Raw genomic sequence first — 24,104 nt, 5'->3', positions numbered from 1 at the left:
CTGCCCTGGGACTCCCACGACCCTGGCTTCCATGCCATCTCGCAAACATGCCAAACGTATTCCTGCCTCAGGGCCTTTGCACTTGCTGTTCCCTCTCGTTAAAATGCTGTATTCTAGAGCATCACATTTCTGGCTCCTAATTCAAACTGAAAAAAAATTTTGTTCAGGCCAAATAAAGCAAGCCCAAGGGCCAATTTTGACCCATGTTGCCACTCCTGATCTAGAGCTTCCAAACTCCACATGTTTTCTTTTCCTTACAAAGCATTTCCTCATTCAGGGATTGGCAGACATATTCTTCCTGTTTGCTTTGGCCCCATTTTTATCGATGGTGCTCATTGAGGAAGGATGGGGCATCATGGGAACATCTTTAGCATCTTCCTGTCTCGAATCTCTTTCTCTAACTCCATCCTCCCCAGAGCCTCCCTGAGTGAGTCTTCTTCTATAATATGAACTTGACCACATTGTCACCCCTGTCCCATCCCTGCAGTTGGTCCCTAAGTTCCCTAGCCTGGCTTTTGAGTCCCTTCACAAACTAAACTTCCTAGCTTCAAACCTCCCTACCTTTGTTCATGTGTTTCCCTCTACTTGGGATGCCCTTTCCCTCTTTTTGAGCCTATGAACACCTATGCAACCTTCAAAACCCAGCTCAAACGTCCCTTCATCTGGAATACCTTCTCTGGCTGAATTAAATCATTCCTTCTAGGCCTGTCTGGTTCATACAGTCTTGTAGCACTTATCACAGAGTATTATGAATAACTGTAGCAGAGCTATTTCTCTTTAAAGGCTGTGACCTTGTCAAGGTCAGGAACCTTGTCTTATTAATCCTTGCCACCTAACCATCCAGCCCAGCTCCGTGCACACATTAGGCTCTCAGTATGTAGTTACAAAATAGGATCTTTCTGCCGGCACCTGTTAGATCACTGGTTCAAACTCTGGTGACCAGTGTGTAGTTCAGAATGCAAAACGCTTGGAACAACTGTCCCATCGCCAATTCAGCTCTTGGAACGAGCTCAGTAAATGCTTGTTGAATGAATGAAGGTGTGAAGGTGAGTGAATACAGAGTACTTGTCGCTTGTGGTCTCACATTAACTGTACCATTTAGAACGTTGCTTTGGTGGAGTTCAGTGAATGTTGGCACGTGAACGACTGGATTCTTGGTCTGCAGAATATTGCCACCTGACGAGGAAGAACGGGGAGACTCTGGAAGAAGTCCTTGGAAACATGCTTCAAATCTTGAGGTGGTGAGGCCTCTCCTTCCACCAGCTCCGCCAGCTGATAAAGGAGGAAGAGGAAAGAGAGGTGGGGCCTCCCTGCCACCGACCCGCAGAGCCATCCTCTGACCCCGAGCGGCGCCGGCACTGCAGAGCACGGGCGCCAGTTTCAGGAAAGAGAGAGTAACACCGGTGGAAAGTTTGCTTCTGCTTCAGAGATCATTAATTTTCTAGAAAGACAGTGGGTTCCCTTGCCATGAACATGCATGTGCCTGTGCTTTCTGTGTGCCGTTCTTCATGGGGGAGGGGGCGACAGGTGAACCAGCCAGGTCAGGAATTAAAGTTACCTGAGCAGTGCGTGAATGAGGCCGCTTCCTGGAGCCGCTCTGGGTTAGCACCGGGTCCCAGGCTTTTTCACTAATGGGGGCCTTTTATCATTTTCCTCCCATCGCTGAGATGTTTTGGAATTTCTTTTCTTACCAGATTTTATTTACTACAGAACAATACTTTTTCTTATTAACCAAACACAAAAGGTACCACTGCTGGCTTCTGACTGGCCCAAGGTGATCAGCTAGACCGCTCTGAGCTGGTATAAAGACAGCCCAAAGCAAAGGGCTTGACATTTTTATTAGCTAGTATTCCCCATGATGACTAAAAGATTGATTTATATCTGGCTTCTGAAAATGCTGAAAGTCGCTCCAGGGCCTGAATAATAAGCCCTCAATAAATGTTAGCTGCTATTCTTATTACAGTTATGGTTGTTACATCATCATCATCTCTGTGGCCTTCTGGGAAGCTGAGAACACGAGATTAAGAGCCACGATCCGTACACAGATGGCAGCAATCACAATGATGATAACGGCTGAAACTCCCTGCACCCTCGCTATGAGCCGGGTGTTCTTTCCCATGCTTTACAGGCATGTCTCATTTAATCTTCCCACAACCCTTGGAGGGAGGCATTATTTTCCCCCCATTTTACAGATGAGGATCAAAGAGGTGACGTAACTCACCCAACATAAGCGTCGGAGGGAGCGAAGGTCTGTCTGATTTAGGCCTGGGCTGGTCCTTGCAGGAAGGGCCTTCTCAGTCTGATTCCTCAAAGAAGCATCATTTATATTAATTCCTGGCTTTACATTCTTGATCCTGGAAAACTGCACGTATGCTTATACGGCTCTTCATGGGGAAGTTGCAGACATTTGGCTGAATCTGTATACGTGCCCTAGTTCTGGAAACTGCACATATGTCTTCCTCGTTGTGAGTTCTCTGGAGCAGCCGCCCTCTTTGATCTCTCCGGAGGGCTTCAATATACTCATGGAGAAGACGATGGAATAAACTTCCTGGTGACCCGGAGCTCTCCTCCTTCAGCCTTGAACGGTTCCTGCAAAGGATATACACACCCTGTTGCACCTGGTTCAACACGCCCTGCCATCTTTCTACCTCTCTCTCTGAATGGCGTCAGATGACCCTGTGGCCCAGGGCACACACCAGTTTCCAAAGCCCAGTAGATTTTAGAGTTTGGTTTGATTTGAGTCTCCCTGAGAATCAACAGGTAAACCCAGAATGAAGCCCAGAAGTTGCTGTTCCTCCAGGACACAGGGGTGTGTGCAGAGATTCAGGATTGTAGCAGGAACCCCGGACCCAACCTGCAAAAATGGGGAATTTGTTTTACAACCATGGGGATGCTTTGTAAACTCCGAGAGCAGGAACGTAGCCAGTCTTAAGAAAGCCTGGAACCGCAGAGTAGAATGCCTTGAAGACCCTCTCTTTGTCGTTTGATCGCTGATTTCCTCCCTCCTCAGCACACCAACTCTCTCTGCTGCTCTGAGGACAAGGCGGGCAAAAGATGGCCGCCTCAGAGTTCCCAAGTCGCTGGAGAGACTGCCTTCTTTCTCGGCCCCGCGCCGGATTCCCAGGGAAGGAGGCTCGATTGACTTGCCGGGGTCAGGTGACCAGCCCTGGTGCAAAGTGGTTGGATCATTTTGAACAAATATGGAGGCTAGTACCTGTAAGGTTAAATTGTGGAGACAGTTAAGGGCATCATTGTCTTAACAGTTAATGGTTGACCCTTCCTCCCCCAAAAGGGGGTCTGCTTTAGCCTCTCCCCACTTTCCTGAGGCTGCTTTGTCCCCAAGATTCCCTGGTGGACATAGAATCGGCTGCCTCCTGCCATTCCTGATGTTAGGAGGCAGTCACCCTACCCGAGTCTGGAGTTCCCTCTGATGTTCCCCTGCTCAGGCCAGGATCTAGATGGGCATCTGAGACCATCCTTGAGAACAAGAAGCAGGGTTGGCGGTAAAGTTTGGATTATCCGAAGGTGGTCTGGTTCTCTGTGAACTCTAGGAAGAGACAGTGGAGTTTGGTAACGGGGACTGCATGTGGTGGGGGGATGAGTGCACAGCAAACGGTGCCCCCAGGTGGGGCAGAGCTGAGGGGAGGGGCCGCTGGGACAGGGCCAGGCCCACGCCACACGTTGCTTTGGCTCAGCTCCTACAACTGAGAGCCCACTGGCCAGTGCTCACGTGCTCCGTTTGCTCTGAGGGTTCCATAAGTTTATTCTGGTATTTTAATTTTTCTAAAAAATGTAGAACATTATAGAAATCCAGAAAAGCACAAAGAAGAAAATACAACTCACTTAGAAACTACTCACTGTGAATGTCTTAGGGTATATCCTTCTGGTGTTTTAGGTTTTGATTTTTTTTTTTTTAATGAACAGTTTTGGGGGGATGGGGCAAAAATGGGGTCACACTAAATGAACTGTTTTGAAACCTACTTTCTTCACTCTCTCCCATATTCGTACATGGTCTTTGGCAACACTTCTGCAAGTTTGGATGGAGGATGGAGAAAAATATCTGCTGCATTCATTGGCTCCCCACAGGGCCCTGCGGAGCTGCAGCCCCTCTCTTGATTTCTCTTTTCCTTCTGGTAAAATTATGGAACGTCTTCCTCACGTCACCCTCATGCCCACCCCCACTACTGTCCCGAGGGCAGCAAGCCCACTCCTGCACGTTCCCAGTGCCGGCGACTGGCATCTTGCTGTGTGCACATGCTGTGGTCACCCCTGCTGAGCGGCTCCACGGGGCCCATCTGCAGCTCAGATGCTGGCAGGCTTCCTGCACCCCTGCTGCTCTCTGCCCAGGGCTGCTATCAGCCCGTCTGTCCGTTCAACGTCCCTCCTGTCCTCTGCTTTGCAGGCTCTCACCCAGGGGTTGCAGAGGGAGCTGCTCTGGAGCTGACCCAGCACAGAAAACCATCAGGTAACATCAACAACCAAAATCAAAACAACCATCTATGGAGTTCTTTTAGAACCATTTGAGTGAAAAGTACCCTCACAGCCATTAAAGTTTATTTTGGCCATAATTCTACAAGCCAGATAGGATTCCCCCCCCCCCCATTTTATAGGTGGAAAAACTGAGGCCAGAGAAATCAAGGGGTCACTCTGCTGGTAAAAGGTGGACTGGAGATTTGAATCCAGGACAGGTCTGATCCAGTGTCATATGCTGTCTTCCACCCCATGCTGCCTCTGCAACTAAAGAGGTAAGAAGGGTACAGAATGTAGGTAGAACATCTGGGGGAGACCGAGGGTCAGAGAGGTCATCCAAGCTGGTAGTCCTTCCTTGCCTGAAGGCTGGGCTGGGCTCCCGGCCTAAGAATCTCCTTTATTGGGATTTATTAAAAGTATAGATCCGTTCATTGATGATGGACACTTAGGTTGTTTCCATCTCCTGGCTATTGTAAATAGAGCTGCAATGAACATTTTGGTACATGACTCTTTTTGAATTATGGTTTTCTCAGGGTATATGCCCAGTAGTGGGATTGCTGGGTCATATGGTAGTTCTATTTGTGGCACATATATACAATGGAATATTACTCAGCCATAAAAAGAAATGAAATTGAGCTATTTGTGATGAGGTGGATGGACCTAGAGTCTGTCATACAGAGTGAAGTAAGTCAGAAAGAGAAAGACAAATACTGTATGCTAACACATATATATGGAATTTAAGAAAAAAAAATGTCCTGAAGAACCTAGGGATAAGAAAGGAATAAAGACACAGACCTACTAGAGAATGGACTTGAGGATATGGGGCGGGGGGAAGGGTGAGCTGTGACAAAGCGGGAGAGTGGCATGGACATATATACACTACCAAACGTAAGGTAGATAGCTAGTGGGAAGCAGCCGCATAGCACAGGGAGATCAGCTCGGTGCTTTGTGACCACCTAGAGGGGTGGGATAGGGAGGGTGGGAGGGAGGGAGATACAAGAGGGAAGAGATATGGGAACATATGTATATGTATAACTGATTCACTTTGTTACAAAGCAGAAACTAACACACCATTGTAAAGCAATTATACTCAGATAAAGATGTAAAAAAAAAAAAAAACTATAGATCTGGGGCTGTCTCCTAGAGATTCTGATGTGGCACATCTGGGGAGGGACCTGGGGACCTGTGTCTTTGTAGAGCTTCCTAAATGACTTGGAAACACAGCCAGGCTTGGGGACTGCTGGTGAATTAGTAGCAGGTCCTCACTGTTTGCAGCCACTGGGTGCTCACTAAGTGAAGAACAACAGCCCGGTAAGGGGTCCACTACGATCATCCTCAAATTAAAAGATAGGGAGAGTGAGGCCCAGAGAGGTTAAGAAGCTTACTCAAAGTCACACAGCTCCAAAGTGGCAAAGAGGACTTTGATCATGATCAGAGTCTGTGCTCACATACTGCCTTCACCTACCGGGGCAGCCAGGAAACCTCCCTATTCAGCCTCACAGGAAAATCCTGCATTGCTTACCCTGCCTTAGCTATTACGGCCTCAGCGAATGGAAAATCTCCCAACTGCATCCTGGGAGGCAAAGGTGAAGTGCACATAATATTTCTGTTTGGAATTTTGGTTGCCTGGGGCTATTCTCTGACATGGACACGTAACGGAGCGCACGTGACACAGATGGCCAGCGTTGATGCTAGCTTAGGAGATGTCAAGACCACATTCTCACATGCTGACTTTGGAAGCAAAAGGCATCTTCCTTCCTCCTGGGGCAGGAGCTGGCAGGAAAAAGAGGGAAAGCCCTCTTCGTCCCTTGGTTTGTGGGTTATTTTGTTTTGTTATTTTGGGGCGACTCCAGGATCTTAACACCTTCAGTGCCTGTCACCCTATCCCTCTGTTCTCCTAGGGTGACCTTGAGCCGCAAAACTGCTGTCCACGTAGACCAGGGCTGACATCGCACGTCCGTCTGCCAGGACCCCTGCGTCCAAACTCCGAGACATGGCGACCAATGGCAGCAAGGTGGCCGATGGGCAGATCTCCACGGAGGTCAGCGAGGTCCCCGTGGCCAATGACAAGCCCAAAACGCTGGTGGTCAAGGTGCAGAAAAAGGCGGCGGACCTTCCAGACCGGGACACATGGAAGGGCCGCTTCGACTTCCTCATGTCCTGCGTGGGCTACGCCATCGGGCTGGGCAATGTCTGGAGGTTCCCATATCTCTGCGGGAAAAACGGTGGCGGTAGGTGCTGGCCTGGTGACCTCCTGCTGGGTCTGCACACACACCCCCCGACACACACACACACACGGAGAGTGTCCTGCTTAGGCATTTTCTGGGGTGACCTTGGGGAAATGGGTCCCCTGAAGACTCCAATGGGAGTGCCAGGCCCCACTTCTGCTTGTCCTTTTCCAAAGGATTCCCAAAGGGCAGTAGTCCTCTGTTAACGATGCCCGAAAGTTCCCGTCTACATTCTGCAAAGTGCAGGGCATGGGTCTTGAGCAGAGGACGTCCTCGGGCCTCACTTTGGCTTCGGGTGCTGCTTTTAAGGCAGAATATAATGAAATCGTGGCAGGGACCCCAGAACGCCCCGCTGTGATGCTCTCTCTGACTGACCGGGTTTCTAAAGCTCAAGGCCACGAGCATCTCTCTTCTCGACCCCGCAGGGGCCTTCCTGATCCCCTACTTCTTGACGCTCATCTTTGCGGGGGTCCCGCTCTTCCTGCTGGAGTGCTCCCTGGGCCAGTACACGTCCATCGGGGGCCTGGGGGTGTGGAAGCTGGCCCCCATGTTCAAGGGTGAGTGTGCAGAGTGGAGCTGTGGGTTGTGGTCGTGCTCCTGCCCACAGCTCCGGGCCCTGGACAGAGGGAGCTGTTGGGTCACGTCTGAGCAGCGGGGAGCCCTTGCAGGGGCCAGGTGACCCATGGCAATGCTGGTCAGAGGAGGACCCAGTCCAGAGGCCCCGCACGCACGTCAGCCTGCCCTGCCCCGTGAGCTCATTTCCCCGGCAGGGGCTGGGCGCGACTTCCTCTGCTTCCTTGCTCAGTGCCTGACGGGCACTCGGGTGGACACGTGCAGGGTCGTGCTTGCCTGGCAAGCCAAGGCCCCGGTCCGCCCTGCAACCAGCCTGTGCTGGGCCCCAGACGCAAGTCCCGGCTCCCTCACTTGCCATGTGTGTGTGACCTTAGCCAAGTCCCTGCTTCTCTCCAAGTTCCAGTGACACTGTAGATGTCCTGGAAAATGACAACGATGACAGGAGCTGGGATGGTTATGATTCTTACTGTATTAAATGAAGGTCGTGATGATGTGTCTGGTCCCAGGTGTGGGCCTTGCCGCTGCTGTGCTGTCGTTCTGGCTGAACATCTACTACATTGTCATCATCTCTTGGGCCATCTACTACCTGTACAATTCCTTCACCACAGTGAGTGGCCCCTTGGACCACCCGCCCCCCAGAAGGAGCCAGACCCAGACCCCACCCTCCCTCTACGGGGCCCACCGTTCTGCCGACAGGGCCATTCCTCCGGGTGGCGGGCGTGGTTTGTCTTCAGCAGCCCTGTGTCCTCGTCATAGCACCACTCGCCCATGTTATATAGACCCAGACAGCCTGGGTTCAAATCCTGACCCTAGTCTATACCAACTGTGCCGCTTCGGGAAAGAGACTTAACCTCTCTGAGCCACAGTGCCCTCATTTATAAAATGGGGCTTAGGGTAAAACTCACCTCACCTCATACGGTTGTGTGAGGATTAAGGAGTAATATGTGTAAAGTGCTTAGAACCATACCCAGCAAAGAACAAACACTGTAAGTGTTCACTGTTAACTTCATCGTGCACAGGCTCAGACGGGCACGGTTACTTACCCAAGGTCACGTAGCTGGGAAGTGGCCCCAGGGTGGACACAGGAGACCTTACGGTACAGCTCGGAGAGCTGGTTTTCAGAGTGAAAAGGCTGAGGTTCAAATTTCAGCCCTGACATGTAGGAGCTGTGTGGTCTTGAGCAAGTTGCTGCCCCTCTCTGATCTCTAAAATGGGGCTCACAACATGACCTGCATCTGGAGCTGTTGGGAATGGGAGGTGAGGTAATGGCTGTGAGCAGGCTCAGAGGGCTGTGAGGACGCACGGGATGTGCTGGGGCCACTGGGGCCAGCTCTTGGGGTCTTATGTGGTTTACCTGTGCCGCTGTGTCTTTGCAGACGCTGCCGTGGAAACAGTGCGACAACCCCTGGAACACAGACCGCTGCTTCTCCAACTACAGCATCGTCAACACCAGCACCATGACCAGCGCCGTGGTGGAGTTCTGGGAGTGAGTGCGGGGCCATCCTTGGGGGCAGTGGCGTATCACTCAGGGCCAGTGAGAACAACAGCGAGCTATGCACTGCAAGATTTTAAGCAGGACAGTGACATGATCAGACATTAGAAGGGGCTGGAGTGGGGACAGAGCAGAAGTGAAGGGGAGTGGTCCTGCTGGGAGGCCTCTGCAGACATCCAGGTGAGCCGCCATGGTGGCAGAACTAAGTCACTGGCAGGTCCCTTGAGCAAACAGCACTTTCTCCCGATTAGTGTAAGGGGCCCATGGCCCCCGCCCAGCTCTTGGAGCCCAGTGATCACAGCTGTCAGCACCATCACGCCCTGGGCGCCCCCGGGTCACTCCAGCCCCCGCCAGCCCCACGTAACTTTGTCCTCCCTCCGATGTTCCACCAGGCGCAACATGCATCAGATGACAGACGGGCTGGATAAGCCAGGTCAAATCCGCTGGCCTTTGGCCATCACCCTGGCCATCGCCTGGATCCTTGTGTATTTCTGTATCTGGAAGGGTGTTGGCTGGACTGGAAAGGTAAGAGGTGTGCACAGTGGGGACCCAAGGGGGATGGGTCTACAAAGGGATCTCTGCTCTGGGTGAGGAGTCAATAGCTCCCAGGAACCCCATCCAGCTTTGACTTAAGCAGGTGCCTTCATCTCTCTGTGCCTCAGTTTCCTTTCCTGTAAAATAGGAAGGATTAAAGGAAATACTGCAAGTCATGCTGTTAGTGCAGTGCCAGGCTCATGGTGAATCCCTTGAGATCGAGATTCCCCTGGGCCGGGCAGAGCCATTGCAAAGCGGAGGGCAAATGTGGCTCCTGGACCATTTGACAAACCATCCCTGAGATCTACTCTGTTCCAAGCTTTGTTCTAGGTGCAGGTGATCCAGAGGTGAGCACAGTTACATCCCGGCCTTTGAGGAGGTAATAGAGATGGATTGGTTCATGGTTAAATACTCAGGCCCTGTGTTCAAACAGTTCTGACCCATCTTGGCCATTTATGTGGCTGTGTGACCTGGAACAAATCGCTTTACCTCTCTGAAACCCAGTGTCCTCTTCTGTAAAATAGGACCAATAACTGCTTATCCATTGGTTTGTTATGTGAATCAAATGAGCTGCTGATTTTGTGAAGAAGTCAGAAGCTAGCAAGAGGAGTTGTTATTGTTTTTGGTTTTGGCAAAGGCAGAGCCATGCCAAGCTGGGATGTCCAGCCTGGGGACACCTGGGGATTAAATTGCCAATCAGATCGGGGGTGAGGTGGGGACTGGCCTCACCCCCACCTCTTTCTGTTTTCAAGCCCCATCCCAGGAGTCTGGGGACAGATGGCCAAGTCTCTCACTGGCCTGGACCGGAAGGAAACTCACAGGGCAAGGGTATTGTCTGAGGTCTTAGAGCAAGTAAGGGAAAGAAAGAAATTGAACTGAATCCGGCTCAGACAGGGAGGTCCAGACTGCCCAAGAAGCTGAATCGAGCAAAACAGAACCTTAGTGAATTACACACTTGGGCACGGACCCAGCTAACGAGAAGCTGCCCAACTGCGGTCAGGTGGGACCTTCGGATCCACCGGGTTCTCAGAACCAAGGCCGCTGTCAAACATCTCTGCTTTGTCCCTAGGCTAGGTGAGCAGGAGGAGGGCACGGGTGTCTCCCAGCCCAACTTCAGGCAGCAGAAGAATGTAGGGCCCAAGGGCTTTGGCGGAGACAGAGCTGAATTTGAATGTCAGTCCCCTGGGCCCTAGCTGTGTGCACTTGGGCAAGTCACTTCACTTTTCCGAGCCTCAGTTTCCTCATCTGCTAAATGGTCACAGTATTAGTGCCTTACAGGGTTGTCTCAAAGGCTAAGTGAGATAATCAGTCTGCATAGAATGTAGAGCGTATGCCTAGCACACAGTCGGCACTCAATACATGATGTCTATTATAATTATTTGTGGGTTGTGGGTGGTACCTAAAGTTCCTGCTGCCTTAGGAGACTGACTACTTCTTGGGGACAGAGAGTAGAGCCCCTCTCACTGCATCTTTTGAGTGAGTCAACCAGTCTATCAATGAGCATTTACTGAGCTCCTACTGTATACCTGGCTCCATGCCAAAGACCCAGTGAAGAGCAAGACATAGATGACATGGATTAAGCATGTTGTATGTCCTCATACACCCAACCTGTCTGAGCAAAAAGGTTGATTGTACCCAGACAAGAAAAAGCTAGGTTCAGAGAGGATGAGAAATTGACCCAGTGTCACACAGCTTGTAGGTGACACAGATGGTTTTAAATCCCCTTTTCCTAATTCCAAGTACAGTGTTTTTTCTGCTGGATCGTGGCTGCCTTTCCTAAGCCTGAAGAGTCTCAGAGTCGTCAGGGAGATGAGACTAACCCAGAGAATAATTTATGCTGACCGGGAAGTAGGGGCACATCAGACTTGGAGGTACAGAGGTTATTGAACTTGAAAATTGCTCTTTCACACTGGTGAGCAAAGAAATGCCATTTCAGACAGTGATGTCAGTCTCTTGATTATCAATTTAAAGTAATTTGTAAGGTGATTATCCTCAGTGCTGGCTCCTTTGTGGGAAAGGCACTGTCTGTAGTACTGGACGAAGTTCAGTTTCTGGGAGGTAATTAGGCAATGTGGATCAAAAAGCCTTGAGAAGTTTATTCCTTTTTACTCAGTAATTCCACTTTTAAGAATTTTTCTCGAGAATAGTATAATAATTTTGTGGACAAAGTTTTATCTACAGGGTGTCCGGTGTAGTAGTATTGAGACTCACATAAAATTGGAAATAACCTGAACGGATAACAGTAGGGGAAATTTTAAAAAGGGTGGTGGGACCTCCTGAGGGACTGTTTTGTATAATTAAAAATCACAGTGTATGAGACATTAAAACAGCATTCAGTAAACGAAACAAGAAACAAAGCTGTACGTACAGTGTTTTTTAACTTTAAACATGTTAAATGAAAAGGCAAGTATATAATTTGCACCTCATTTGTCAGAAAATGTAATCAAATATGCAAAGGAAAGTCTCAAAAGAGAATATTAAAATATTAACATCCATGCACTTATGTATTTGTCAGGCAGTTACTGAGTGTCTACTATATACCATGGACTGTTCTAGGCACTGGGAAAACAGAGAAGTGAATACGACAAGTCCTGTCCCTCATGTAACTTGTATTCTATGGGCTGTTGAAAGGAACTCTAATTTGTGTGTGTATTCATATGTAATTAAAAAATTTCCTTGTCACCACATATATTATTTGAATACTTTAAATAAAAATAAAAAAATAGGAAGGGTAGGGAAAGGGGAAAAAATGGGTGCTGAGCTGGTTGATTCAGACACCAAGGAGCAGCTTCAGAAAAGTGGCCAAGAGGAGCAGGTTAGGAATCCAGGAAGGCTTCCTGGAGGAAGATGAATTGGAACCAAGCCCAGAGCCACAACAGGTAGGGATGTAGGTAAAGTGGTTAAGGAAAGCATGGGTGCGCTGGAAGGGGCGTAACCCTTCGCCCCCTTTCCTCCCAGGTGGTCTACTTCTCTGCCACGTATCCCTACATCATGCTGATCATCCTGTTCTTCCGAGGAGTGACGCTCCCCGGGGCCAAGGAGGGCATCCTCTTCTACATCACGCCCAACTTCCGCAAGCTGTCGGACTCTGAGGTGAGCGACCTCCCAACCTGGTCCTGGAGCGCCCCCCGCTGGGTTAAGAGCACATTTGAGTCCTGAGCCATCGTTTACCACCTTTAGGATAAGTTATTGCACCTCTCGGAGGGACCCGCGTATGTGAACTGGGGTTGCTGCCTGGTAGAGCTGGTTAGCACGTGTAAAAGGCCCTGGGGCGTTCCGGGCTATGATTATGACTTTGACGTTTTTTTTTTTTTAATCATTCTGTCTATAGGTGTGGCTGGATGCGGCTACCCAGATCTTTTTCTCCTATGGGCTGGGCCTGGGATCCCTGATCGCTCTCGGCAGCTACAACTCTTTCCACAACAACGTCTACAGGTGCTTCCCCGCGGCCACGCCCCTCCGAGACCACGCCCCTCCCTTGGCCTGTCAACTCCACCCATCTCTGAGCCAAAACCTTCTGGCCACTCCTTCCGGTTCCACCCCTTCCGGGGGAGGGGCGGGGGAGCACACCAGTAGCTCGGCTCACAGGTACCCTACTCCGCCTGGCCCCTTGATAACCACGGCCCACTAGCTCACCTTCCCGCCAGCCCCACCCTTCCTGACCCCACCCCTCCCTCTCTGCAGGGACTCCATCATCGTCTGCTGCATCAATTCCTGCACCAGCATGTTCGCAGGATTTGTTATCTTCTCCATCGTGGGCTTCATGGCCCATGTCACCAAGAGGTCCATTGCTGATGTGGCGGCCTCAGGTCAGCACCGCACTGGGGAGGGCTGGGGGGAGGGGCTAACCCCACGGACTTTGTACATCTTCATCGCTGTCACCGTCATCACCACCGTGGCTCGCTGGCGTTGCGTGTCCCTACCTGCCAGCAGTGCCCTGAGCATTTATATGGACAGTGTCCCTGAATCTTCCCAACACTATGGGGTCAGTGCTCTTGTTATCCTCATCTCATAGGTGAGGAAACCGAGACTCACCAAGGTCACCTACCCAAATTAACAGAGCTCAAAGGTGGTAGGACTGGAGTTGACCCCAGACCTGGCTGGTTGCAAAGCCAGGCCATTCTGGCACCTCCAGCACGATCCTGGACATCTGGGGGGAGCAGACCTACTCTTGTCCCCTGGGATATCAACTTCGGTCCAACCCAGACACCTTCACCATCGTGACTCAAAGCGCCCGCATCGGTGCTTTTGTCCCAGTTCCAAAAAGGTTCTCACCGACTGGGCTGTGCCCACTCTGCTCTCCACACAGTCATCCATGCCACAGGGTCCAAGGACAGCCCCAGACACACCCCCTTCCCTGCTCAAACGCGGGGGACCCACTGTGTGCTCAGCAGAGGCTCAGGGAGGCAATGTGACCTGTCCCTTCTCTGTCGTGGGGGGCTGGGCGTGTCGTGTGGAAAGGAACATTCCCCTCCAAGGGCTTGCTCTCCCCTGCACGGGCAGCGCAGCATCTCATTTCTCTGGAACTTCCCAGCCAACCCCCTTTCCAGAGCCAGTCCCCAGAGAGGTTACAGTCTCTTTCTTTCTTCCACTGTTTTCCCTGATCTCCTGGATACCCACCCCCAGGCACCCACAGTGTCCCAAACTCCTCAAGCCTTCTCCTACCCTGTTCTCCCATCGTAGCAAAGGGTTCCAGTGTCTAGTGCCCAGGCCAGGCCCCCAGCATCATCCTGGACCCTTCCTTTGTCTTCCCTCCCCTTCCCTCGCAAACCAACCAAAACCAGGGCCTGCCCACTCTGCCTCCTGAGTATCTCTCCATCCGGCCCCCTGTCTGCGCCTGCACTGTCCCCAGTCCCCACCGCTGGCCAGGTCACTGCAGTCCCTCCTCTTATCTCACTGGTCCCCTTGCCTCTGGACCCAACTCTGTAGCCTCCTGCCTCCCCCTTCCTCAGCCCCTCCCCCCAACTGTTTCCTTGTCTGGAAAAGGAGGCTGATAACACTCACCGAAACGTTTCCTCTGAAGATGAGATGAAATAAAGCTCAGGAAGTGGGTGCGCTGGGGATGCCGCAGGGGCTCAGCGCCTTGTATTTTTTCCTCTTCTGCCCTTCCTGCCACAGGCCCTGGGCTGGCGTTCCTGGCATATCCGGAGGCGGTGACACAGCTGCCCATCTCTCCCCTCTGGGCCATCCTCTTCTTCTCCATGCTGCTCATGCTGGGCATTGACAGCCAGGTGAGGTTACCCTCCCTGGCGCCTTGAGGAGCCCCCACCCAGCCTCACTGGTCCAGGACCAAGCAGGGAGAGGAGCCCATTGTCTTAGGCCCCCTAGAAGCTGGCCAAGAGTTTCAAACCCTCGGGATGTTCTACCACATGACACTTCAGGGATCAGCTCAGCTACCTTCCGCATTTTCCAGATGGGGAAACTGATGCCCAGGGGGAAGGGATTCTCCTGAGGTCACAGAGGGAGGCAGAGGGAGAGTCAGGCCTGGAACCCAGGGTTCCCCTGGCCCTGCCGTCCCCACAGGGTGAGGCTTTGGGTGGGTGGGGCTGGGGCTGCCTGGGGTGGCTGACTTCCACCCCCCGCAGTTCTGCACCGTGGAAGGCTTCATCACTGCCCTGGTGGATGAGTACCCCAGGCTGCTCCGCAACCGCAGGGAGCTCTTCATTGCCGCCGTCTGCATCGTCTCCTACCTGATCGGCCTGTCTAACATCACCCAGGTGAGCGCGTCAGCACCTGGCACACCTCTGCTGCTGCCTGCCCGGGGCCACTCCCAGGCCCTCTATGCCCCAGCCTTGTCCCATCCCACCTTTCATTTTGGTGGACAAGACTGACATGCAAATTAGATCATTAAATGCCATGAAGAACAGAGGATAGTGGGACAGAGAATGAACAGCAGGGGTGGGAAGGACGGTGCCTTGGACAGAGTAGTCAGGGCAGTCCCTCTGAGGAAGTGACCTTTCAGCTGAAACTCACATGGCGAGGAAGAGTCAGCCAGGGGAAGATCTAGCTAGGGGAGGAAAGCACAGCAGGTGCAAAGGCCCTGGGGTGGGAATGGGCTTGGCAAGCTTGAGGGACAGAAAGAAGGCCAGCGTGGTAGCGACAGAGGGAGTGGGGGAGTAGGTAGTGGCTGCAGAGCCAGATCATGCAGGACCTTCCAGGGTGGGCATTTGGATTTTATTTTATTTCATTTTACTTTATATCTCTTTACATTTTATATATTACATTACAGTCTTATTTAAACTATGGAAGAGCTTCTGGAGAGAGACATGACTGGTTTAACATTGTGAACAGATGGCTCAGATGACCAGCTCCTGTTTCTGCCCTCCAGCCCTCCCAGAAATGGGACATTTCCCTCCGCCACCTGGGCATTTTCTTCCCATTCCCCAGAGTCCATGCCCACATCCTTGCAGGGTCGCAAAGACCTCTGTGCTTCCTCTCATCTACCCTCAAGCCTTCTTGATGCAGTGTAGCCTAATCCCAACCCACACAGCCTGTGTTGACCGGGAACTGACTGCACTGGTCCCCCGGGGAAGTGGACCCTCTCTCACCTCTTTTGCTTTCGCAGGGGGGCATTTACGTCTTCAAACTCTTTGATTACTACTCCGCCAGTGGCATGAGCCTGCTGTTCCTCGTGTTCTTTGAATGCGTCTCCATTTCCTGGTTTTATGGTAAGCACCGACCCCGCCTCCCTCCCTCCCTCGTTCATTTGTTCATTCATTCATTCATCCCTTTCTTCAGCCATCATTCAGTAAATACGACTTGACCACCAGGCCCTCTCCATACATTAATTTATTCGGTCCTCACTGCAGTTCGATGAAGTTAGCACAGGACGTCCCATGTTTAGAAGATACCATGAGAAGAAGAGTTAAATAAACTCATTTAAAATGGGAGTCAAAATTTCTTCATAAATTTTGCCATAAAAGACCTCTTTGAGATTTTATCGAGAAAAAGGAAACTGAAACTATAAAAAAGTTCTAAAGTTAAATATTTTTAAAAGCTAGGCTATAATTAAAAGTATGCACTATCTTAGAATGTAGGACATGATGATTTTTATTTGTTGATTTTGTGGGCTAAGTTTCCTGACCCAACTGCGTGATAGTGAAAAGGCTGTCCTTCCGGGCACTTTGGTTGTCACAGCAAGATGATGTTTTTGGAAGAAGTGTTCTCCAGAGTCCCTCTGGGTCCTTGGTATTCTGTGTATGTTGTTTGTAGTCCTGCCACCTCACCCTTCCTCATCATTTTCTTCTTGCTTTCTAACTGGTCTAGCGCTGTCAGGTCCTCACTGTCAGTGACTTTGCTGATGATCTGAGCAGTGCCCAGTGCGCAGTGTCCAGTGTCACTCTCATGAACTTCAGAACATCTGCAGTGGGTTTTTTTTTTGTTTTTTTTTTTTGCAAGATTGGCAGTTCTTCTTTGCAATTTGCAATCTATCACCAGTTGCTTATGCATCAGATCAGCAGGGAAAACCACCCCTGCCCAGCAAAGCTTTGAAGGAATGGCTGGGAGAGATGTTGGGTGGGAGGGACACTGAGAGTGACGGGGATGCTCTTTGTAAGTACATCCTTTTGTTGGTGGATGTTTTCACATTCAGGTGACTTGCTCTCCCATACAACTTGTTTGCTGGGGGATTTGGTTATTGAATCCTTAGCTAATAAGGACCCCCACTCCCACCCCAGAGCATTAGCCCCATGTTACAGATGAGGAAACTGAGGCTCAGAGAGGTTAGGTGGCTTGCCCGTAGTCACACTGTGACAAAACAGCAGGTCGGGGCCTTGAGCCTGCAGTCCCCACGGCTCGCCCATCCCTCCTGCTTTTGCTCCAATTGTCACAGGTGTCAACCGATTCTATGACAACATCCAAGAGATGGTTGGCTCCAGGCCCTGCATCTGGTGGAAGCTCTGCTGGTCCTTCTTCACCCCCATCATTGTGGCGGTAAGGGCAGGGCCAGACCGGGCCCTGGGGTGACTCAGGTCCAGAGAGACACTTCTGGAGCCAAAGGCAGGGGGAAGAGACCCACAGACCTCTGTTCCCTAGGAATACTATTCTCTCATTTGTGCTGAGCATCTACTCTGTGCCCTGCATGGTACCAGACACGCTGCAGCATCCTCAAACATCAGCACAGTAGGCGTTATTGCCCCACTTGACTGCTGTCGGTACTGGGGCTCACCAGCCAGCATCACCCAGTGGGCTGGTACTGCACTCAAACCTGATTCTGAAGCCAAACCAGTCACTCGGGGAGGCCTCTTATCCTCAGCATCCCTCATTCCCTCCTGCAAGGGGAAGCCGAGGCACAAGCAGGCCTGGGAGGGGCTGCCCAGGTCCTTGCAGTGAGGCTGGGCCACTGCATATGTTGTGTCCTGCACAGGGACACTCAGCCAATGGCCGACTCGGGGCGACCTCCCACCCTTGTTCTGCTTGACAAACTGGTTAACCTGGAGGAGGGGATGCCTTTTTCTATTGGTCCTCCCGGAGAAGGGCACCTTCTTCGTATTGGCTTTCCCAGAAGGGATGCCCTTTTCTATTGGTTGCCGCTGAGAAGGCACCTTTTTCTGTTGGTCCTCCCGGAAGCAGTGGCTTCTTCTGTTATACACAAAGGCACCTTATGTCCTAGCAGTGGCCTTGGGTGCAGGATTCCCGAGATGCTGGGCCCTTGTGGGGGTCAGCCCCAGGGCAGGGGTAGAGGGCAGTGGACCTATCAGCTGCAGGGTCTAGGGAGGGGCCTTGGCAGTCCAGCCTGGGTGACTGCCTGCCTCCTTCCTCTTTCCTGTCCCTCCCCAGGGTGTGTTCATTTTCAGTGCTGTGCAGATGACCCCTCTCACCATGGGAAGCTACGTTTTTCCCAAGTGGGGCCAGGGTGTGGGCTGGCTCATGGCCCTGTCTTCCATGGTCCTCATCCCGGGGTACATGGCCTACATGTTCCTCACCTTAAAGGGCTCCCTGAAGCAGGTAAGTCCCTTCTTCACCCTTCTTGTCGCTGGGCCCCTTCCCCACTCTGTTGGGCACCACGCCTACGCTCATGGAGCACAGTCTATTTGGGGAGACAGACAACTTGATAGCCAGTGAAAGTAGAGTGTCAGAGGTCACGATTGGGGTGAACCAGGGAGACATCCTCCTGCATTATGGAGGGTTAGAGAAGGCTTCCTAAAGAGGGGACAGCAAAGAAGAGAACTAAGGACTATCCAGACTTAAAAGTAGAAGCAGGGGGGGAAAAAGATACAAATGAAGTTATTTACAGAACAGACGTAGACTTACAGGCATAGAAAACAAACTTATGGTTACCAAAGGGAGATAAATTAGGAGGTTGAGATTAACATATACACACTACTGGGCTTCCCTGGTGGCGCAGTGGTTGAGAGTCCACCTGCCGATGCAGGGGACACGGGTTCGTGCCCCGGTCCGGGAGGATCCCACATGCCGCAGAGCGGCTGGGCCCGTGAGCCATGGCCGCTGAGCCTGCACGTCCGGAGCCTGTGCTCCGCAACGGGAGAGGCCACAACAGTGAGAGGCCCGCATACCGCAAAAAAATCAACAACAACAACAACAACAAAAAAAAACCATATACACACTACTATATATAAAATAGATAAACAACAAGGACATACTATAACACAGGGAACTATACTTAATATTTTGTAATAACCTATAAGGAAGAAGAATTTGAAAAAGGATGCGTATATACATATATATATATATATATATACACATATATATAAAACCAAATCACTGTGCTGTACACATGAAGCCAACATAAAATCAACTCTACTTCAGTTTTTTAAAAAATAAGTAAATAATAAAAGTAGAAGCAGAGAGAATGTTCCTGGAAGGGGATGGGAAGCATGTGCAAAGTCCCAGGGGTATAAACTGATCAGTGAGGCTGGAGGGTAGAGTGGGGAGGGGTGCAGGGAGGTGATAAGACATGAGGCTGGGAATGTAAGAAGGTTGGACCAGATCATGAAGGGCTTTGAAAATCAGGGCAAGAACTTTGGACTTTATCCTGAGTTTATCCAGTGGCAAATGGGGAGCCATTGAGGTTTCAGAGCAGGTAAGGATGGGATCAGATGTGTTAAGAGCTTAACTCTAGACCTCATGTAAGGCACGCTGCCCCCAGCAGGGACCCACTGGCATATGTGAGGTCCACGTCAGCTCTTTGTTAAATTATATTGAATTCTTGAGTGAAACAAGGCGGTGCTGGAGGTCCAGGTGCTGAGACATTGATGAAGTAAGTGTAGCCCGGGGAGAGTTCACTGAGGAGGTGGAAGGCCACAGCTGGGAGGACCTAGATCTGTGCCTCTCAGCCTTATTGCCCACCAAGATGTTCCTGCCAGACACACTCAGAGCCAGAAGGAGGGTCTGTAAAGTCTGCATCATAGGGGTGGCGTGTTGTGCGCAGCCCCCGGAGTTGCTGGGCCAGCCTCCTCCCTTCACAGAAAGAGCACATGAGGTGCCGGGTGGGGAAGCTGCTTCCCCATCCCTTGCAGTCAGGTATTAGCAGAGCTGGGGCCTTACAGCCCTTTCTTCCAACTCCAGGTCCAACACTTTTGTTTACCATGATTCGCTGCTGTGTCTCAAAAGGTAGTCAGGTCTGAGAGTGGCAGAGAGGCAGAAGGGGTGCATTTGTGGAAGGGAGCACAGCCTGTGCAAAGGCCCAGCGGTGGGAAGGGGAAGACTCGTCTGAGGACAGTGTGCTGATGGGGCAGGATGGCAGAGTGGGTGTGCAGAGAAGGTGGGGAGGTTGCACCCCTTTAGCAAACATGCATTGAGCACCTGCTATGTGCCAGACACTATTGTCAGTGCTGGGGACACAGCCATGAGCAAAATCCTACCCTCATGGACCTTACATTCTGAGAGAGGAAGATCAGCAATTAACAAAATAAAGTCACATTTGATGGGGATGAGGAATATGGAGAAAGAGGATGTAGGGGGTGCCGGGCAAGGCCTCGCTGAGGAGATAACGCTGAGCTAGGACCTAAGGAGACAGAGACTGAGCTGTGTCACTGTCTGAAAGGGGTGTCCCCGGAGAGGGTACGGCAAGTGCAAAGGCCCTGGGGCAGGTGCTTGCTTGGTGCTTGTGAGGAGCAGTGAGGAGGCCAGTGTGGCTGCAGTGTAGAGAGCGAGGGGCTGAGGGGAGGACACTGAGGTCTGCGGTGATGGGCGCCAGATCCTGTGGGGCCGTGTAGGACTTTGGTGAAATGGGAGCCCTCGTGGGGTCCTGAGGAGCAGAGGGATGTGATCCCCCTCTGGCTGGGGTGTTGAGAGTAGAATGAAGGGAATGAGGGGCAGGAATGGAAGTGGAGGGCTGGGGGCAGTTACTGCAGGGAGCCAAGTGAGAGGGAGTGGGTGTGGCCCAGCGGAGCTTTGGAAGGTGTGCAGGAGGGGGCTGGCACCTGGGAGCACCTCGCAGGCAGAACAAACAGGGGAGACTTGAGAAGAGGGTGGGCCGACGAGAGGCCAGGCCCCCTCCCTCCCAGCCTGAATCCTCCCGCTGTCCACAGCGCATCCAGGTCATGATCCAGCCCAGCGAAGACATTGTCCGCCCCGAGAATGGCCCAGAGCAGCCCCAGGCCAGCGGCTCCACCAGCAAAGAGGCCTACATCTAGGGGTGCAGGGCGGCTCGCCCACCCACACTCTCACCCCGACCCTGGCTGTACACGACCACCACTTGATGTCTGAAGATACCGTCTATCTCAACCTACCTCGAGTGGCGAGTCCAGACACCATCACCATGCAAAGAGAGGGAGGTGGGGACAGTCACACCCCCGTGGGCCCCGCTGTGGGCAAAGAAGATGCCCGATGGCTCCAGCACCTGCGGGCTGGTGACCTTTTTAATCTGGGCCCCATCAGCATCAAGCAGTCGGCCTGTGTGACCGCTGTGATGGATCATTTTTATCCCGCCAGCGAGTGTGATGCGGAGAGGCCGCGCACTCCTGGCTTTTAGTTGTATTCCTGACTGTTCTCTTACTGCCGAAACCCATGACTGTTATCTCGGACTTGGCAGGAGTTCGGTTCCGTCGGAACACTGCTCTGTGCACATGAAAAGGGCATTTTGTATAATGGACATTTCCAGGGAGAGCTCACTCTTAAGAGCAGAGAGCCAGCAGAGCTCTTTAATTTTTTGGTTTTCTCCTTCCCGAGGCAGCTTGACAACCCCCAGCCCCTTCGGTATTCCCAGGACTGCTTTCTCAAGCACTCCGCCCAGTGTCCTGTTTCCCTGCCGCCCGGCGGAATGAGCATCTGTGCACTAAGCTTTCCTGGCCCCCCCGCCCCCCGCTTCTCACCACGCCATTCTGCTTGCGCCTGGCCCAACAGCGATCGTTCCCGAAGGGCGCTGCTCCTCGGAAAACTGCCACAAGCACAACTGATTTTTTTAATCACCATTCCGGGGACCTCAGATCCCGCTGGGGAAATTCCCTAATCAGGAGCCCCCAGTTTCTCCTAGGCTGCCCGGCTTTGCAGAGCACAGAACAGTTGCAGAGGAAATCAGAGTGAGGCTCTGTCCTTGAGGCAAAGTGGATCCAGCGATCTTTCTGTCTCCTTCTTAAAACGTCTCCCTCACTGCAACCCCAGTCAAGGCTGCTGCCCTCTCCCCTTCCCTGAAGTCCCCCAGTGAGACTCCTCACTGCCACTAAAATCTGCCAGCCCAGTAAATGAGGAGCTAGTGTTAATCCAGACCTGCCCCGCCAAGTGCTTCCGAGATTAAAGCTGCTTCGTTGGGAAGTAGTATTTGTTCCGTTCCAGAACTGGGCTCCACAGTGGTGGCAGCAAATCGGGTGAAGACAGTTTCTTGCAAGCTCCAGCAACTCAGCGCTTCTCATTTGCCAGGAACATGGGTTCCCATGTAGCAAATCGTATGTTGTGCCCTGTACTCCTTAGCTAGTTAACTCAAGAGTTGTGTTTTACGACTAATCCTTAATAACTATGGTAAATAACTGTGACTGTGGGTTTTTTAATCTGTCATCCTCGTCCAAAAGTGACCAGCATACCAGTTCTTGCAATAAGGTATTACCCTCAGAATATTAAGCACATTCTTGTAGAGAAAAAACAAAAAGTCTGCGTACACATATAAATGCACACATATGTACATTCATCCTCATGCTTGGTACATAGGGTCTCATTTGATATTGTGTAGGAAATCTAAAAGCTTTTCCTGAAGTCATCTGTAAAATAGTCTCATTACTAAGGCATCCCAAATGCCAACTGGTGAATCCAGGATCAAAATGCATATGTATTGTTAAATTATAGGGTTTAGAACAAAAGGAACCCTTCACTGTGTCTCATGGTCCCAGCCCCCATCCTTTGTGTGAATTCCTTTAGAATAAGGGCAGGAAGACTTCTAACTTTCTCTTTGTTCTTCATTCTGAAACTAAGAACAAGTCTTTCGAAGACAAATGCAGCGTATTTAATGTTTGTAATCAAATCTAAGTGAGATGTTTGGCAAGAAATCCCTTAACTGATTTCCATCCAAACCTACTTATATAGCACAATATTATGTGTCGTACAATTACTGTGAGAACTGTGAATATGTGTAACTTTTTTTAGTATTTGCCCTGGGGAGGGAAAGATATTGTATTATCATATATGCTTTTTTTTGCAATAAGGATTTATTCTCAGAACACCAAGTAAATCTATCTCTATATTAAAAAATATATGTAATATATACATATTCAAACTATATACAGAGCCTGTTTTAAAAAATATTACAGTATTATTTAGTAAAATTATCTGTTCTATGGACCAAATGTAAAATATTTATACATGAAGATGCATTTTAAATGTCTATAAATGGTGTTATAACTAGAGCACGGGCGTTATGTACGTTTCTAAGAATATAGAGGAAAAATAATAAAGGTTCTATGATATACAATGTCAGACCTTCAGTTCTTTGGGGTGGGGGGTCACAATAGCCTCTTTCATCAAAACAGCGAGAGATACACAGAAAACATTTTTCCCCAACAGAGAGAGATTTGGGCTCAAAATCCAGGGACATGGAACTGGACTTCCCCAGAAGTCTTGGAATGAGTGGATAGAAAATGATTCTGAGCCACAGAAGGGAGGTGCTTTCACTGTTCTAAGAAACTTAAATGTGGTCAACTAAATGAAGGTCTAAAACTAGGATAATAGGAGCAGGTTAAGTTAACATTCATTCCCTCGTGATTCATTCCTCAAAATATTTAATTTTAAAATCTTATTTAAAATTTGAATTCTACAGAGAAGTTGTAAGAAAGGTTCAACAATCACCCAGGTTCACCAGTTTTTGACACGTTGCCACCTTAAGTCTGTCTGTCAAGGTTCAGTCTGGGAAGCAGGACCACTATGAGTATTACGGAATAAGGTGTTTATTAGAGGAACAAGCCTTATACAGTTGTGGGAGAAGGTAGGAAGTAACGGTCTGAAAGAGAGAGTTGGGAGATCAGAGGAAAGTCACTAACCAGGTGAGCAGGAGAGGTAGGAGTGGGCCTGGTACACATCAATGCTCAGATGGGGCCATTCTGATGACCGGCTTTGTGAGTGCCCGTGATAGCGCCAGCAGATTACTCCCCTCTCGGTCCTGGCAAACCATCCCTTTCATGGTCCTCCATAGACCCTCCCCCGGGACACGCCTCAGGCTCACTGAGCTGTTGTGGGGCTGCTTGGGGGAGCTGCCCTGTGGGCGGTTGGCCGTGGGGATGGTCACAACAGTGATGATGATAACAGATCCATTGTGGTTGCACTAAGCAGCAGGCCCTGCACCAACTCCTCCCAAGCATTTTCTCAGCTGACCCTCAGGACACCCCCATGATGTGTCGGCGCCCTCACGCTCATGCCCTGGC

The 24,104-nt window shown here is 50.8% G+C and overlaps 1 protein-coding gene across 1 annotated transcript; it reads left to right on the top strand.

The window, feature by feature from the left end:
* Nucleotides 1–6,463: 6,463 nt before the first annotated feature.
* On the top strand, nt 6,464–20,894 carry SLC6A1 (solute carrier family 6 member 1; the record flags this gene model as incomplete). Its single annotated transcript, XM_082848616.1, has 14 exons — nt 6,464–6,701; nt 7,124–7,255; nt 7,778–7,878; nt 8,648–8,757; nt 9,156–9,288; nt 12,256–12,390; nt 12,629–12,732; nt 12,982–13,106; nt 14,416–14,528; nt 14,883–15,014; nt 15,863–15,965; nt 17,129–17,229; nt 18,076–18,243; nt 20,790–20,894. 14 exons carry the CDS (start codon nt 6,464–6,466, stop codon nt 20,892–20,894), a joined length of 1,800 nt encoding a protein of 599 aa, XP_082704742.1.
* Nucleotides 20,895–24,104: the final 3,210 nt, after the last annotated feature.

The sequence above is a fragment of the Leucopleurus acutus genome (assembly GCF_964270905.1).
Source record: "Leucopleurus acutus genome assembly, chromosome: 10".
NCBI classification, from domain to species: Eukaryota; Metazoa; Chordata; class Mammalia; order Artiodactyla; family Delphinidae; genus Leucopleurus; species Leucopleurus acutus.
The sequence above is the reverse complement of the archived record's forward strand: the minus strand, read 5'-3'. Positions and strand labels throughout refer to the sequence as shown.